At 43.8% G+C, this 19,070-nt stretch overlaps 1 protein-coding gene across 1 annotated transcript in view; it reads right to left on the reverse strand.

Annotated features, from left to right (window-relative positions):
- The window catches only part of CADPS2 (calcium dependent secretion activator 2), a 474,548-nt gene that overhangs the window by 370,117 nt on the left and 85,361 nt on the right, over positions 1 to 19,070 (reverse strand). Inside the window, exon 2 of the mRNA XM_054988125.1 lies at positions 12,535 to 12,648. Coding sequence (XP_054844100.1) covers positions 12,535 to 12,648 — 114 coding nt within the window. The remainder of the gene's footprint in view (positions 1 to 12,534; positions 12,649 to 19,070) is intronic.

The following is a 19,070-nucleotide window of genomic DNA, read 5'->3' on the forward strand; positions in this document are numbered from 1 at the left end:
AAGTCCAAGGTACACGTAGCTAAACATTCAAAGGGAGGCAACATAAGCTGTGCCAATACGTGATACGAACTAGGGGTGTGCATGGGGGAAAAATCGGTTTGATTTGTAATCTCCAAAAGCCAAAGCAGCAAGTTGTTTCAGCTCGAGTATTTAAACAGCTTCGGAATGATCTGTAAAGATTCGGAGCATACTGAAGTGTGGGGGGAAGCTGTCTCCCAGCCCCCCTACCACCCCCACTTAGTCTCCCCCCGTCCTCTCCACCCCCATCCCACTTACCTGGCCGTGGAGCCAGGAAAAAGACCAGCTGGACAGCAGCGAAGGCTGGAACTGGTGCCTCCACGGCCCATGCCACCTCCTCCCCTGTAGCAGCCAGCTGGAGGCAGAGAAGGCCAGAGCAGGTGCCTCCACGGCCCGCACCACCTTCTCCACTGGCTCAGCAGCCAGCTGAGTGGTGGAGAAGGCCGGAACCAGCGCTTCTGCCACCCGCGCCACCTCCTCCGTCGCCGCAGTGGCTAGCTGGAAGCAGGGAAGGCTGGAACCAGCAGTTCTGCTGCCCGCGCTGCCGCCTCCACTGTCACACTGGTCACCTGGGCGGCAGAGAAGGGCAGAGCCGCCACTGTTGCTGCTGGGAAGGCACAGGTAAGTGGGGTGGTGGGAGACTTCCTCCCTTTAAACTTCAACTGGCCTGCAGAGGGGCATTCCCCCACAGGCCAGTCAAAGCCCAGAAAAGGCCCTGAAGCTTCCTGAAGCAACCCGAATCGCTTCAGGAACCTTTGATTCGGGGCACTGGAACAGGGCCAGCATGCTGTCCCCAATTTGGAAACCCCAAACCTTTACGGATCAGGTTTCATTTGGACATTTTTCCTGAATCAGATACCCGAAGTGCACATCCCTAATAAGGACCACTCGGGGAACCAGTGGTACTACAGGTAATTAAGGAACTCGCGGGATTTTAAATGGGAAAAAACAGTTTGCCCTTCAATCTGCTGATGAAAAGCAGAAAAGGCTGCCAAATGCACTTTTAGTGATGTCACCATCAAACTCTGAGCTTTTAACTCACAGAGGTAGTTGATTTTTCAAAGGACACTCAGTGGCAACAACACTTTTAGATACTTTTGGGGCTGGCTAAACAGCAGATATCGTCATAGAGCTTTGCAGGATCTCCCAGCTCAGTGCTTTCATTTCTTGGAACCCAGAGAATGACGTGGATGTCTTCAATCACGCGCCCCCGAGGAAGTCTCTATGATGAAATCTGCCATTTAGCCAGCCCCAGCTAGGGCTATCTCCGTGTTGGATTCTCAGTGTTACATCTTGGAAGACACCTACAAGAAAGGAATAAGAACTGCTACAATTACTCTCACTGAATTATACTTATCTTCTCCTCTCCTTGGAACTAGAGCACCTTCCCTGTTCTTAAAAGGATATGGAATAGGGCATGCAGTCTCTAGCTTGGCTTTGACTGTTGAATTTTGTATTAATGTACTTATGAATGTTTTGTACATATGAATGCATGACATTTATGAAAATTGTTGAGCACACCTACTGTATAAACCTTTGAGCTTTTTGCCTCAATATATAGAAATATTTTTCTTAATTTTCCTGGGTGGATGTTCACTTCTCTTCTACCTTCTCTGTACCGGGAAATTGCCCTGTCTTCCTGATAATACTGGTAAGGGCTGTGCCAAGGAAAGTACTTTGGCTTGTAAGCAGCTCTCTCCATAGATGTAATCCCCAATGATCTGGCCGTCTACCTATCCTCTTTCTTCTTGACAGCCTCATCCGTGGTGGTAGAGAACAGAGAGTCACCTTCAAAAAGCAAACTTTCAGTCCTGGCCCTGGTCTCCTGAGGAAGGACTATGGATCTCAACCAGGAATGTCTACGAACAAGTACAGCTCCAGCCATGCCCCTAGCTGAAGCATCAACTGCATGGCTCCCAACATTCACATGTTGCTTGGAGAGGCAGATAGCCTCTGTCTGAAGCAAGGACACAAAGGCTTTCTTATCTTCAGGGAGATCTGCAACATACGAAGACAATTTCTCCCAAAAATATAGCTGGTACCCGGACACTATTGTCTGCTAGTTGGCGATTCTCAGATTTAATGCTGACACCAAATATAGCCCAACATCCCAAGCTGTCAATCTTTCTCCCCTCTTTGTCTGGTGGAGTGGTACGTAAGCCAGATTTTCCCTGTTGCATCTCTTCTGCAACCAACAAAAAGGGAGGAGGGTGCTTGATCAGAGACTGCCAAGCATCCTGCTTGTTCATACATTTGTTCTATCCTCTTGGTTGTTGCAGGAAGCGCTGCAGGCATCTTCCATATCTTGTTTACAATCCCTTCAAGCTCCACTAGGATGGGAAAAGCCACTGTCACAGGAGAGTCACTATAAATACGGCTGAGCAGTTTATCCTTAGTCTTTGGACCAGCAGAGGACATAACAATGTCAAGGGCTTCGTCTTCTTAGACTTCTTAGCTGGCAGTTCCAATGAAGCCCTCGGATCCGAGAGATGTTTCAGGGATCTCAGTTTTTCCCCAGTCAGATTTGAGCATGGAGACGACTTCAAGGACTGCATGGATCCCGTTCTTGAAAGTCGTTCAGCAGATGCCGAAGCTTTAACTGCTTTCGGAGTCGACTCCAACGGATGCTCTTTCCCTCTCGGAGCCTTCCCCTCAGACTCCTCAGCAAGCACTTTTTCCCATAGTGCTGCTTTTTGCCACTGAGACCTCTCATGCCTCACCTTTGGGGTGAATTACTGACACATTTTACAAGCTGTGCATTATGTCCCTCACCTAGGCACATAAGACAGAGGTCATGCTCATCTGTGTGGGTCATTTTTGTACCACACTGTGAACAATGCTTAAAGGGCGCCTTGGTAGCCATACTGAGGGCAAAAATTGTTGTACCTCACAGCGTTGTCAAGAAGGCCAGGTCGAAACACACCAAAGACAACCAGAGACCAAAATCAGAACCGAAACCAAAGTCAAAAGCCAATCCAAGTTATTTCAATACCAGAAAAGATCAATCAGAAAGCGAAAGTAACAGAGCTTGAAAGTGAAGTCCTTCTCCAAGCAGCGGCAAGAAGAGGGGCTGTTGGTCTCCATTAAGTCACATGACCATTTGGGTGGGAAATGGTTGCTCTGTAGCTCGAGGGCAACAGCCCCTAACTGACAGGCCTGCACGTGCACAGTCCTATGTGGGACTGCACAGAACGACGATGAATGCTTGTTCATCACCACCTATTAGCTGTAATCTAACGTCACAGAGCTGGGATTAGATTAGGTCAGAAGGTGCATCTTACAGGGCAGGTCTCAGTCCAAATATCCCTCTTTGAAAAAAGTGTCTGTGTCCATCCATACAATTCTAAAAGGGGAGCTGGGAATTCTTTGAGTGCACCTAAAAAGCAGCTGGCTCTGAAAGCCTGGGCAGTTGACTCGAATTTCCTTGAGCCTTCTAACCTCAAGAAAAAGTTCTGGAGGAACTAGCACTCTATACATCTCATCCCAAGCTGAACAAACTCATCCACTCCTGCCAATAATTACAATTTCTGTCACCTCTATTATGCAAAACTAGTCTTGGGAAGCAGCCAAACTGAGACAGGATATTGAACAGGTGTTCACTCAGAAGTCTAAAAGCACAGGTGGAACAGGCACTGTTCTACAACTAGGTTTGCCAGTGGGCTATTGAATCGATTTCCTTCTTCCCTCCTGGTGGCCTCTCATAACTGCCACTGCATTAGTTCGGCTCCCTCTTTCCATTGTTTCTGGCCAGGAAGAAAATTATCCAGGCAACACAAATGGCCTTCGTGAAGAAAAAACACACGCTTCTCTCATACTGGAATTGACCACATTTTCTCCTTGCGTGCATGAAAGCAGGACAATTTAATTACAAATGACTGGAATTCTTTGAACAAGCTTACCTTAGGCTAGCAAACATCCAGCAACATTATCATATAAACATGCACTGTGGAATGCTTAAATCTTTTTCAGTTGTTATAGTTTTGACAATCCAGCTGTGCAAGGGGAACACCGCACTATGTGTGATCCTCTAGATACACATGGTCACCATGTGATGCAATTGGCAAGACACATGTATATTCGGTCTTTGGAACACATGATTGGAAAGCTAGATTACTTGAAGGTACATACTTGCATTGACCAAGGATGATAGCCTGTTACACCTTAGTCATATAAAAAGGAACTCACACATATTGGGAAGATTACAGGTGGCACGCTCTCTCATTCTGCAAAGTTTGAGAACCAAAACATAATGATTAAAAAGGAGTTTTTGCTTAAAAGGATAATGGCAAGTAAAGAAAGCTGCAGAGATGACAAAAAGAAAATCAAATATGTAAAGTTTACTGAAGACTTCCCCCAAAAGCCCAGATTATTTCTGCAGTAAATTAGATTAGAGATGTTATACTTGGAGAAGGTAGAAAGGGATATGTAAGAAACAAGATCTCTAAGCCAGATATCATCATAGTGTAAAATGGAAAATCACAGTTAATTTATTTCAAGAGCTTGACAAGATTGTTTCCCTAGATTTTAAACACCATATTGTCTTAAAGTTGGGAACATCCTTTCAATTAAAATTATGCATGCAAAATTTAAATAAAATTGTTCTTTTTAATTAAAAACACCGATCTGAATGCCCCAAGGCAAATGATGTTCATTCTAACATCTTAACACTTAACAAGATATGTCAGCCTAGATGTACATACATGACTAACTAAAGTGTTTTAGGGAAGTGCTGAATGAAAAACATATTAATTTTTAAGAGTGTTTACCACATGCAGCTGAGTATCATAGCTTCTAACTGAACAAGAGTTCTGTTGTCTTGATTACTATAAACAGTCCTACCATTGTTTTGCCCACCTAGCAACTAACAAAGTAATGAAGACTTTTCTCTAAAGCAGTGAAATGACTCTTAATGCCCTAAAAATCTCACTCCAGTATTTGGAATATTTCACTGAAAGGACTGGAGAGGGGAAGAGAGATTACAGAGACAGAACTGAGTTATTAGCTAGAATCAACTAAGTTGATCTGGGCTCAAACGTGCCCAAAATGGCTATTTTCTACCGTTCTGGACCCATTTCCACAGGGATCGGGCCCGGAACGGCCGGGATTGGGTCGGTGCTGGGTGGGAGAACCTTCCCTTGCCTGGCACTGACCTGGTCTGGGCTATTTTGGCCCTGATCCAGCCCCAAACGGGCCCCAAATGGCCATTTTTGGCCATTGGGGCCTGTTTCAGCCAGGGTCAGGGCCAAAACCACCAGGATTAGGTCAGTGCCTGGTGGGGGACACCTCCCCTGCCCAGCACCGACCCAATCTGGGCCATTTAGGGCCTGATCCAGGCCAAAATGTGCCCACAATGGCCATTTTGGGCCCATTTCAGTCTGGATTGGGGCCAAAACAACTCTGATCGGGCCGCTGCCAGGTGGGGGAACACTCCCCCGTCTGGCAGCAGCCGAATCCCAGCCATTTCATCCTGATCAAGGGGCGTGGCATATGCTAATGATTTATGCTAATGAGCTCCTGCAGCTCTTTTTCTACGAAATGACCCCTGCTGAAAAAGTTCAAGGATCTAAGGACAAATGGGAATGCATGCCTTTCCAACATGCATTTGGATAGTACCCATGCAAATCCATATGCACATAGTTTGTGCAATCCTTTCCACTAAAAAAAAATTACCGGGGTGGGTGACCCTACAAACTTGTTTTGTAGATGCACCACTGTATGTTGTTAGCATCGGTGTAATGTACTGCCGCAAGTGCACCCAGCATGCCATATACATGCAGTCTATGCACCTGACCTACTATGGACAGCTGCCCCCATTCATATCTTTTAAAACCCAACCACCCCACTCTCTCTGATGGTAATCTGAATTGCGTTTTCATTTTACATCTAATGCACGCTACCTTATAATCAGAGACCCTTATTAAGCTCTCTTAAACTATGCCATAGGAAGTGACAATCATTATTTTAATAGTAAATAAAGAGACCAGGGACACCTATCACATTTGAATCCTAACTGCCAGAAACTATTAACCGCAGCTCACAACCTGCCAAGAATTCTCTGTGTTGCATTTAGAACGCTATGGGGTATCCCAGCTTACTGACAATAGGAACAAAAGTAGCAACAAAAAAATCCCAATGTGAGATTTCAGCAGGCACTACACACTTATTATTGGTGCCAAGACAAATGAGATTTCAATCAAAGCACTGTACAAAGCTAGGTAAGTTTATGCAATACAGAAACAAATTATGCTTAATACAGTTGGCGTGGAAAAAACCCAACAACAGTGCAATATTAATGGGCCACATGGTAGTCCATTAACATGCATTCTCAAAGGTATAATTTTGATTGCAGTTGAAAATATTTCAGCCGGTAATATGCAACTGCTGTAGGCATACCACCTCTGATAAACAGTTCATTCTCAACAGATGCAGCTAATGAGCAGTTAATGAAACGTTGATTACTTACACATTAACAAACAAATATTAAAGGCCTACCATCGTAAAGTATAACTGCGAAATTCTATTCTGCAAAGGCATGAAGGAAATCATTTAAATTCAAGAGCCAGCCTTCCTCCCTCCCCTTTTTCAAACTACTTTGGAGAGTCGTCTTTCACATTGGGAAGGGGCACATTTTCAGTACTAAACATTTCACTTAATTTTGTAGTCAGGTTTTATAAAGGATACGAGGGATACTATGGAGTTGCCCTCAGATCTGAAGCTGAACCTGTGCGATGGTAGATAGTCAGGCCTCATGAGGAGCTAATCTTCTCTCGGATCCAAGTGGTGGGTCAAAGACATAGCCAGCTCCAGGTGAGTGGAGATGGGGTCCTTGGAGTCACCAGAAGGATATCCTCCCCTTCAGGCTCAGTTATGGGCAACGGGATCTGAGCTGGTGCCTTTTTAGAATGGCTCGGACTTGTGCAGCTGTTTAGCCAGAGGTTCTGACATGGGCCTCGGATCCGATGGAGATCTCGGAGAGCAGTGGTTGGCACTCAGAGCTGACTTCGACGTCGCTCTAGAGGATGCCGCCAATCCGTCCCGGGAAGGTTGCTCATTTGTGGCTGGTGACTTTGCAGCCAGAGTTTCATAGCTGGTCAAGATCTTCTCCCGCAGTGCAGCCTTGAGTTTCAGCGCCCTCTCATTCCTGGCCTTGGAAGCGAATTGCTGACAATGTTCACAGATCAAAACATTAGGACCCTTGCCCAGGCACAGGAGACAGGCACAGGAGGTAGTAGGGTTATGATTAGAGATGGGCACGATCCAAAAAAAATTAACGATCCAGCTGATTGTGGATTGGCGCTGGCAACGATCTCGAATTAACGATCCACACTGATCATCTCCTGTTCCCGATCCATGGATCATGGACAGTGGAGGCCAAAGCGGGCTGCGCTGCTATTTCCAGCTATGTGGGAAGGTGGGTGGTGGCAGCGACTGCCGGGCCTGGCGGGCACGGGGAGGTGGCGACGAGCCGCCTCCCCTCAGGTCCCATTCAGCAACACAGGAGGTCTGTGTTTGGCCGTCAGAGCTACCTATCAGGGTTTTCAGGGATGAGATTGGATGCCCATGGCTACAGAACACCCCCTTCCCCCTCCCTCCCCTGGGTGTCTTCTCCCAACTTGTGACTACTTTGCTGTTCCGTGGTTGGAAGGAAGCCCTGCTGATCAAGGAAAGCTGGGCTTCCATTCAGGTTTCCAGGGCGACAGAAGGAGGGCAAACAGAGCTCAGGCATTCCCCTGGCTCCGTTGCCAGAGGAATAGATTGCTGGCGCCTGAGTGTCTGGATGCCCGATCTGAGCCCGAACGCAATGATCCAGGCCTCTCCCAATAGCTGGATCGTTGGCCGTGGACGATCACGATCCGCCAGGTCACGATCGCACGACTGCCATTATCGTGGGTTTTTTCCGATCGTAATGCGGATCGTGCCCATCTCTAGTTATGATTCACTACTGAGCTCCCTCTTTATGTTACCTTTGTGGCATGACAGCCACTGCAAGAAGTACCGACCCATGCCAACAGGGTAATATTTGAAACACCATGCCCATGCTGGGGTTTTTCTGAATATCAGCATAGCCTCTCCTGGAATTTCTGGCAAGTGTGGCAAGGAACAACAGTTCTCTCCCATAAGCTTCTTTCATGTGGCTCAGGGATTCTCACATTAACACCACAGTCACACAAGAAGGTGTCACAGTAGAGCAGCTCCCACACCACAGACATAAAAAGGGGCCCTGTCAAAATCCATCCCACAATAACAACAACAACAACAACATTATGTTTATATACCACCCTTCAGGACAACTCAATGCCCACTCAGAGCAGTTTACAAAGTATGCCATTATTATCCCCACAACAAAACATCCTGTAAGGTGGGTGGGGCTGAGAGAGCTCCAGAAAACTGTGACTAGCCCAATACAGAGTCAAACATAGGGCTGCCAGACCCCCGGTGGGGGCGGGGGATCCCCCACCCCCACCTCCACTTACCTGGCCAGCAGGGGGGCGCACACCTTCCATGCGTGCCCCCCTGCGGTGCTGCGCACCCCAGCGCACAGCAGCCCCAGGATCAGGCATGTTTTGGCCTGGATCGGGGCCCCTGTGGAGCGCAGGAGCGTTCCTGCGCTCCGCAGTGGCCCACAACGGGCCCAATCCACGCCAAAACGGGCCCAATCCGCGACTGTTTTGGCACGGATTGGGTCCGTTTTGGCGCGGATTGGGCCTGTTGTGGGCCCCTGCGGAGCACAGGAACGCTCCCACGCTCTACAGGGGTCCAAAATGGGTCCAATCCGTATCAAAACGAACCCGATCTGTGCCAAAACAGGTGCTGATTGGGCCTGTTTTGGTGCGGATTGGGCCCGTTGTGGGCCCCTGTGGGGCGTGGGAGCGTTCCTGCGCTCCGCAGGGGCCCACAACGGGCCCAATCAGTGCCCAAACGGGGGCTGCGTGATGACGCCACTCCCAGAAGTGACGTCATCACACTTGCAGGAGCGCACGCACACGAGCTCCTCCATGGTAAGAGCCAGGCCCCAGTCTCCCGTTCGGAGATCGAGGGGGCCTGGCAACCCTAGTCAAACATCATTCAAAATATTTGAACTCTTGTTCTCTTGTATTCATTCTAGTTTCTTTTGGGCCCAAATACGGCCAAATTTGTTTATTATTTGTCACTTTTCAAGAAGAACAACACCTGTGAAGAGTTATTGACTGCATAGTGATAAAGAAATAGACCGTGTAGCCTAAGAATTTCATACCTCCCCTTTCCCTCTCCTCATGTGGGGCTATGGGGAGGAACAGAGAGGCCGGGGGGGGGGGGGGAATAAGCAAACTCCTTGACATTTATGTCGGGGCTACAGTAGAAAGAAAATTACTTTGCTTAGCCAAAATAATGCATATTAAGTAGACACATGATAGCCCCACAAGATTCCTAACAGGGTAATAAAGCAAGTAAAAAGAAGGAACTACTTACACTGAAAAGCAGTGAGCTAGACAATGAGCTTGTGTTTGCTAGAAGAAAAAATTAAACTGGGAAATTACGAAAAAGTTCTGGGTAGCAAGGGCAGATCAGACCGTGGAACGGCTTCCTTAATTAGGTAGTTATCGCTAACAAACAGAATAGCATTTCCCCATATAAACAGACTAAATAATTAATTTCTCCCATTCATTTTGTTTTAAGGCATGTCCCAAAGGGGAAAAAACCCTGACAAAACAACCGCAGTTTACTTTTGGCTATTACATAGCCTCCTTCCTGTTCAGTGAGGCTACAACACAGTTATCAAAAAAGAGAACGTGAAATAATAAGCACAATTGTTTTGACAGAATTACAACTATTACTTCAGAGAATACAAGCGTGTGGCGATCCTGATTTCCCAGTTTGCCCTTTCCATGAAGCACCACAGTGGAAAATAGAAATTGAACAAAGCTCAAAGGCTCCCCCTCCTTTCCCCGTGTCAAAAATACTTATACTAACACTATCAGAGTTCCCCAATCACCTAAAGAGACTGTTGTAAAGACAATTTATTCTCCGTTGGATTCTATAAACAGATCATGATCAATGATCTCTCTAGCTGGTATAAATTTAACACCATACACTTCATTACTTCCTTGCTGGATTTCAGCCACAGACACACTGACCTTCTTGTGTTTGCTCAATATGAGGTCCTGTTTAGCCCACATATAGATTAGCTTCAAGATTTGACAGGTCACGTTGTCTTAAAGACTGGAGACACAGTTTTTTTATTTCTGAGTGTTCTCAATCCAAGCGTAGCTATTATTGCTTGGTGGGGCCAGAAATCAGATACCTGATAAAGACGTTGGCAGAATGCCACCAGCAAACATACAAAGATCACTTTGCATTGTCATCAATGAAGGGAGGACAATTTACTTTGATCCTTCCAGAACTATCCAGATTTAGTCTGCCAAATACTGAAGATGTCACATCAGAGCCAGTTTGGTGTAGTGGTTAAGAGCGCAGGACTCTAATCTGGAGAGCTGGGTTTGATTCCTCACTCCTCCACTTGAAGCCAGGTGGGTGACCTTGGGCTAGTCACAGTTCTCTGGAGCTCTATCAGCCCCACCCACCTCACTTGGTGTTTTGTTGTGGGGATAATAACAACATACTTTGTAAACCACTCTGAGTGGGCATTGAGTTGTCCTGAAGGGCGGTATATAAATTGGTTGTTGTTGTTGTTGTTATCATCACTGCATCATATTAAACATGGCTTTATGAAAGTTGTACAAGACCGTACCCCCATATTCCTACAATAGAAAGATGCCCACTATATACCAAATGCTCTCCTTCATATCCTTCTGTCTGACAGCAGTATCAGACTTTCAGCATGACCCCTTAGTTAAAGCTTGATGATGCTCTGTACAAATTCACCCGTCTACAACCAAAATCCAAAACCAAGATAAGCATCAAACCAGTGCTTCACGGGACTAAACATCAGGAATTGCCCAGAACATTTCATTAGGGGGAAAAAATCAATTGTTCCATTCTATCCCTCCCCACCCCACCCCCATATCAACCTGAGGCTTTTCTTCTCATGGAAGAAGAGAACACACAGTTTTTGTTGCCAGCATGCTAACAGACCACTTTGTTTGGAATAACAAAAGAAGGTTTTAAAGGTATTGTATTTTATATTATTGTATTAATTGGAATCCGCCCTGAGCCTGGTGATGTGGGGAGGGCGGAATACAAATCGAATAAAATAAATAAATAAATAAAATAACCAAGATTAATCCTGCTAACCCTCGCAAGATACTGCTCTGCCTTCAAGTGTGTTATTGCATAGCAAAATTTTCGCTGTAAGCATAGTCTCTCCAGCCAAAAATTAATCCTGAAACCAAGTTCTAGCTCATAATAGGAACCCTACCAAGTTTGCTCCAGGTCTGCTCACAATGAGCAAAGTTTAGTCTTTTTTTTAAAGGACCGTATTTTTCAGTTAGGCAGATGGTCTCAGCACCCACCAATTTCTCCATTCAACAAGTTGTACATATAGTCCATGCTTCCGTTACCTGCAAAGATTGCACAAGAACTGCAATAAAAGATTTCCGTTAGGAAAATGCTGCTTTATGCTGTCATAAAAGCTTGTTACTCAGTATTCATTCAAGCTTCCACTAACGACAGGCCTTGGAAGCACTGGCCCACATGGAAATATGGCTACTTTGACCAGCAGACTTCTTAGCAGGGATCATCTTGGCATTAGCCTGAGGGTGAAGTGCTCAAATCTCTCTCTCTGCCTATGTCTTCTCAGGGTAACACATTCTCTAAGAATCCATAAACTGGACTCAACAAATAGGATTCACAGCATTAATCCTGGTACCGAGGGAAGGGCATCCCATACTAAAGAATTCTTTGTTCTTCCTTAAAATTAGACAAAACTACCATCAGGGCCAGAGTCAGCATACCCCAAGGGCTTGTGGGAGGGCCCATTGATGCCAACCAACCACTCACTTGCTAGCATTCTACTACCCATGCTCCCAGTTGCACACACTTCCCAGGGCCCACAGGGAAAGGGTGGCAGATGCTGTAAGCAGCTGTGAGCATGGCCAATGGGAGGTCTTGCAAGCAGGCAGGAGAAGGACACAAAGGCAGGTGAGAGGCATGAAAACAGAAGGGGGAATGGGGGTTTGATTAGCATCTGGTGGTAAGTACATGAGGGGAGAGGGTCCCTGGAAAACTCTCTGCCCAGGGCCTCCCAAAGCCTGGAACCTGTCCTGCTTACCATGTTCCTAAATGATTCACAAATGGCAATATAATTTAGACATTTGATGCATGGCAATAAGGACCTTGATTCCACATGGTTCCAACAGTCCCACAAAAACTTCGAATACGAACCCCTCGTTCTGCTCCCTATATCCCAACTTTCAATATCGGAAACATAGTTGCAGGGGAAAATCGTAGGCAAGCAGCACCAAGAATAAATTTAAAGTTCTAGCTTTAAAATCATTGTGAAGAATGCACAAGTCCTTCTACAAAGCGGGTATTCACACAATGCGCATGATATTTGAAACTGCCCGGGAAACTGCTTACCTCATAATAACTCCGAACTGCATTGCAAAATGCTTCATCAGCTACAATTTGTGTTTCTCCATTTAGAAAAGCCTGGAAGCGCTCCTTCACAACCTGTAGCTGTTGCTTGTTCAGCTGGAGAGATGACAAGAAGGTAGTTAGTAAAGCACAGTGATTTGGTTTATTCCAGCATTTATCCTCACAATAGCCATACAGGACCTGCTGGGCTGCCTAGATGCTGGCCTTATGATGCTGTCACTCATGTTTAAGGGCCAGGAAATCAGTAAGAAACTGCTGTCTCCCTCTTGCCCACCTGACATAAGAATTCCCTATCCTCCTACTTTGTCACTACCTACAACAGCCTGGTTACAAAAAAATATTCAGGTTACTTCAAGGTGCATTACAACATAAATGAAAAACAATCAACTTTAAATACATTAAAATGTTATAGCTGAAGATCAAACAAGAGAAGCTATCAGTGTTCAAAAGAGCAGACATGGGGACAGCAAAAAAAAATCACAAAAAGTGGCACTAATTAAGGTAACAGTCATCTAAAAATATTAACAGCCTCCGGAGAATCCTCTAGGACAGCAGTTCTCAACTGGTAGCACACACACAACTAGTGGGACACAGAATTAGTCTAGGTAGGATACAGGGCTTTCGTAACAATTACTGCTCTCCTTCTGTCCCCAAATCCACTTGCAAGTATGGCATACCATCTCCTGCTGATCCCATCTGCCACAGATTATTCATCTATGACCTTCTGGAATTATAGTGGTAACCTTGGATACTTGATGTGTCTCCTAATCCCCTGTCCCTTTTGCCCACCAGCAAGTGTCTTCGATGTGTTGCTTTCTGCTGACCCTATCTGCCAGGGATTATCCATTAAATTCCTTGAACTTTAATGTCTTTAAAACTTAACATTTATGATAAATATAGTAACAGAATACCTGTAAACACTATTGTTGGGAAAAGTAGGACATTTGTTTCTATCATGGTGGGACCTGGTTTCTTTGACAGACTGCTCTGACGTAAGATATGAAAGGCTGAGAACAACTGCTCAAGGAAACCTCTCAATGATTCCAGCCAATCTCATAAACCTCCTTTCTTTTTTTCCAATGTAATATAGTTTATTTTGAAAAACAAAATAGTAATGTGAAACAATATAAAAAGAAAACAAAGAAATGTATAAGATAGTTATATAAACCAGAGATTTATATTAAAATACATTCTATTCAACATTTCAAGTTACTGATTTGATAATTAATCCATTTTACTGATAATTGTTCTTAGTTTTTCTTAAATTTCAGCTGCAAAGCTTCCAATTTTTCTGAAATTCTAGGATTGGACTATTATATATATAATATGTTAATTTTGCCATTGACGCATATTCATATAGTTTATTCATCCATTCTGTCACATCTGAACAAGATTCTGCCTTCCATTTTGTAGCATATACTACTCTCACTACTCTCACTATATATTTAAATAGTTCACGGTGTATTTTTACAATGTAAACTTTCTTTCAATGCTCCAATCAAACTCGTATTCAACTCTCCACCATCTCCATCGCAGCTTCAAAAGTTATTTCTGCAACACTGCTAGCACCTCACATACAGCATCACCGTTTTTTATTCCTTGTTCTTAAAAGCTTCAAAAGTGGAAACACAGTCAGAGAAATAGGCTCAACAGGGTTAGTACAGACAGCCTGTCTCTTCCATTTGCTTCTCTCTTCATTGGATATATCATAATATATGGCTCTGCCTCTTGTGATAGCCATTTTGAAGCTGCGGCTGCCACCACCCATGTCAGAATTCCACAAGTTCAAAAAAGTTGGAGGCCCCTGCTCTATGAGATCATATCCCCACTGAGCTCCCTTCTCTCCCCAAGGCATGCCCTCCCCAGATACCATCTCTGATAATCTCCATGGATTTTCCAAACTGGATTTGGCAACCATATTGATAAAGCTAACAGGAAAATAGTATAACAAAATGGTTCAAGACAGTCCTTTTACAAAAAGAACAGGACTGTAGTCTGTGCCACTGTGTCTGCTATATAGCCAGTTTGGTGTAGTGGTTAAGAGTGGTAGGACTCTAATATCAAAAACCAGAAGTGATTCCCCACTCCTCCGCTCGAAGCCAGCTGGGTGACCTTGGGTCAGTCACAGCATCTTGGAGCTCTCTCAGCCCCACCCACCTCATAGGGTGATTTTCGTTAGGGTAATAAATAAGACACTTTGTAAACTGCTCTGAGTGGGCATTAAGTTGTCCTGAAGGGCAGTATATAAACTGAATGATGTTGTTGCTACTGTGCTGCTGCAGTTGCTGTCTGTTGAAAGCATTATCTTACCCTTACTGCATTGCTTTTTTGCACTGCTTCTAATTTTTGTAATCCTAGTCCTATTGCATTGTTTATTAGATCTCTCATGTGATTTGATGACATTGTTTTACACCATGCAATCTGCCTTGCGACTCAGTGAAAGGGCAGACTATGAATGAAGTAAACAAATAGCACTTCAAAAGTACTGTAGAAAGACAAACTTTTTAGTATCGGATTCATGTACAAGATAGTCCATTATATGGTCAGTATTTCAGAAAATTTGCAATATAGGCATCAATCCATAGAAAAGGAAACTGTATAACCACACACCCCTTCTTTCTCTCTTTATATAGTGTACAGTCCATTTAAATCTCTCCAAGCACTTTTAAATTTTCTTGCTTTTTAACCCACCTATTCAGTTTCCTTTCTCTTTTCTAACAATTACCATTTTAAACACTTTTAAGGTTCTCAAACAACATGAAGTTGGCCTTTAAGATGGCAACAAGTTTTCCAGTCAGTTGATAAAACTGTTCTAGGATTTCCTTCTTGGCATGTTCAATCATCTTGAAGCTCATCGTTAAAATGCCCCCCTCCCCAGATATTTACCACATCATAAACAAACCAGTGAGAAATAAATGGCGAGCCTTCTGTCCGGTCCTTGTAAAGCATGCAAGGAGCAGAATTATTTTATTAGGCAAGCAAAATATTTACTCCCCTTTAGCAAATCAAAAGGCTCTGTTTGCTAATAGAAGCACACTATAATTTGGCACACTCATTATGCTAAACACACTCATTGTTACCAGAAATGCTATATGATTAGATATTGTCACCTGCTCTATTTAAGTATTTCCATCAATTTCTTACAGCTTTACATTACAGCTAGCTTCTGGCTTTATAAACACATACGCATCCTTTGTTGGCTCTTCACAGCTAGCTTAGTGCCAAGGTAAAGCAGTCACTGTTAAAGTTTTTTTTTTCTTATGAACCTTCCGATATAAAGACAAGCCAGCAGATGGCATCACTCTTTTGTGGCTTCAGCTTGCTTTCTGTGAAGTGCAAAAGGAATACAAGACTATGCGTTCAATTGCTTTCACATAGTGCAGAATGAAGTAGAACAAGCATAATCTCAACAAAGAGAAGTTGTAGATGCAAAGAAGAAATCACAAAAGTTTATGATTTACTATATCTAAATAAGTGAACAACGTATTAGATGCTGCGTATGATATTCAAACTGCTGCCATTATGAATTGAACTGTAAGTCTTCTATCATGAATTACAGTATCATGAATTACAGTTTCTTCACTTCAGGCAGCTTTCACTTCAGGCAGCATTGCACAATACTTCAAAAGCAATCCCAAAGGTCAAAATTGATCTTCTAATTCCTTGAGAGTCCCCCAAAAAATACATCACATTTTTGAACTCAGAAATGTGAACGTTTGAACTCAGAAATGTGAATGTGAACTCAGAAATGTGAGTGTGAAGCCCACAAACATTGCTTCCCTGTTGGCATTCCTTCAAAACTATGACTCTCTGGTGTAAAGCAGGCCTAGGAAGAACCACAATACACAAATTCAGCTCTATGGACTGAAAACTATGTCATGCTTGTTTCAAAAGAAGTTTCTTGCTTACCAAAAATGTTAAGATTTATTCTCATGTGCTGCAGCCAGCAAGAATGTCCATAAAATACAGACAAACTGTATTCTTTTAAAAAAATGAAAGAATCCACACAATTTATTTTTCATGAAGTATCAAAGCTATTTATACATCGACAATCATTAGCTTCCATTATTACACAAACAAGACTGCCAAGAAACTCAATTAAAACATTTACATAAACTGTTAGACTTCTTTAGTCTGAGCGTGTCAGTTATTCTTTAGTTCTTTAGTTTGAGCGTGCCAGTTATTCTTGTTGCCCCCACCCCCTCTCCAACAAGAATGACTGGCACGCTCAAACTAAAGAACTAAAGAATAACTGGCACGCTCAAACTAGACCTCCCCAAAAACACAGTTGCACTATCCAGGTTATTATTTCCCAGTTAAAAAAAATACAATATACCGCCATTTTTATGCCTTAAGGCAAACAAAATTTAAATAGCTGAGTCAGTTGAAAACACAGTTGTGCTGCAAATCATTTCCACACGCTGAATTCTAAATAGGAAAGATGGTCGAAAACAAAGACCAGCTAAATGCCTGCCAAGTGAAACATGACTGTGCATCTTGCAAATTGCATTGCTAAACAGCACTCCCAAGTGAACTGACCAGAGGAACAAATTGCAGACAAGGACGAGGTTGTCTTGGAACTGCATCAGAAAAAAGGGACACACAAACCAACAGAAGCCTCTCCAACAGGTCTGGTCTACTAATTTAACTACAGCTGGAAAGTCCATAAAACAGCCACAGCCTTAATGGAAGTAATTTATATCTACACCTGAATCTTAACTCTATGGAGTACTTTCTGGTAGCAAATTTGAGGCTGGACTAAACTTTCCAAAAACAGAACAAAACGTAAATTTCCTGCCTCCCCCCTTTACACTACAGTTCTCTGATCCTGACAAAATGCTACTCATGGGGGAGTGGGAGGAATGTTGAGGGGGAAGGGGGAATCAGAGGAAACTGCAAATTTAGCCTAGATCCAACTTTCTATTGGTTCTCCACCTGAGTTGCAAACTATGTTGTTCAAAGAAACTAGAATTCAATATGCTCCATTTTAAGATCAGCCTGACAGCTCTATTCTATCCCAAAACAGCCAGTCCCACAACACACTGTGAAGTGTGGGGCAGTAAGTTGAACGCTATCAGCGTTTTGAAAATGCGGAAGTCTGTCCTTCTGACACAAGTAAGATTCTTTAGAGGCTGCTCAATCCTACATCATTGTCGAAGGCATTCACGGCCGGAGAACGATGGTTGTTGTGGGTTTTCCGGGCTGTATTGCCGTGGTCTTGGCATTGTAGTTCCTGAGGTTTCGCCAGCAGCTGTGGCTGGCATCTTCAGAGGTGTAGCACCACCTCTGGTGCTACACCACCTTCTTTTGGTGCTACACCTCTGAAGATGCCAGCCACAGCTGCTGGCGAAACCTCAGGAACTACAATGCCAAGACCACGGCAATACAGCCCGGAAAACCCACAACAACAATCCTACATCATGTCTTGAAAACCCTTCTCCTCAATTTACCGCTCAACACAAAGAGCAATAGATGAAGTTACAAAAGGGTGTAAGGATTTCCCTGCAAAGAGAAACAAAAGAGAAATCCCTCTTTTAAAAGAGAATGAGCCATCAATGTCTATATCTAAAAAAGTGCATTTCAGAAGAAGAAATTCACTTCCCTATAACAACTAAACACAAAGCATGGGAGCTGGCTAAGGGCATTTCTCTCCCACAGGAGTCACCAGGAAAAGAAGGCAGATCTGCAACAGCTTTGTGAAAGAATAATGAAGGATTGCCCTGGTAGAGAAGAAAGCAAGAGTTCGGGGTAAAGGGAGATACGGAGAAAAAGAAGGGAAGATTGCTCTTGACAGGGAAGTGAGTCAAATTAGATTTCTTGGCTACCACTGCACACACATAACTTCACTTACTATGACTGGCTGCTTAAGCGAAGAAGAATGAAAGACCACTTGGAAAAAGGAAGGAGGACATGAGAATATTATCTGCAAGTCAAATAAGAACCGTGTGTGTTGGTGTGTGGGTGTGGGTGTGCGTGCATGCGTGCACATGTTATATTCTGTCCACCTCCAAAACTTTCAATCGTTAACAGCCTTGCTGAGATCTTACAAACTGGAGGCTTCATTGAGTCGAGCTGTCTCATTCTGGGTCTTCCTTTTTTCCTGCCTTCCATCTTTCCTAGCATTAGTGTATGTCTTTCTAAAAGCGTGTGCCACTAAAGAGCACAGTTACATATTGGGGGCAGGGGGGAATACCAACACCTGTCAAATCACTAAATCAATCTTCCAGCTTCAGTTTCATGTAGCATTGTTATGGGAAGGAAAATTTCTTTCCTCGAAATTCTCTTTTTTTAAATACAACCACCAATTCCTCTTGTTTCCTTTTTGAAAAGAGGAACTTCTCTCATTTCTCTTTGAAAAGAAACCAGTGTACCCTTTGTAACTTCAGCCCTTGCAACTGTTTTATGTAATGCACAATGGAAGGATGCTCTAAGGAAGGTTTGGGAAGACATCACCCACCTTGTTGAAATAAATCACTATGCCCTAATTTGAATAGAAAAAGTGAAGAATACTTGCAGAT

Source organism: Eublepharis macularius, chromosome 9 (assembly GCF_028583425.1).
Source record: "Eublepharis macularius isolate TG4126 chromosome 9, MPM_Emac_v1.0, whole genome shotgun sequence".
Lineage (NCBI taxonomy): Eukaryota > Metazoa > Chordata > Lepidosauria > Squamata > Eublepharidae > Eublepharis > Eublepharis macularius.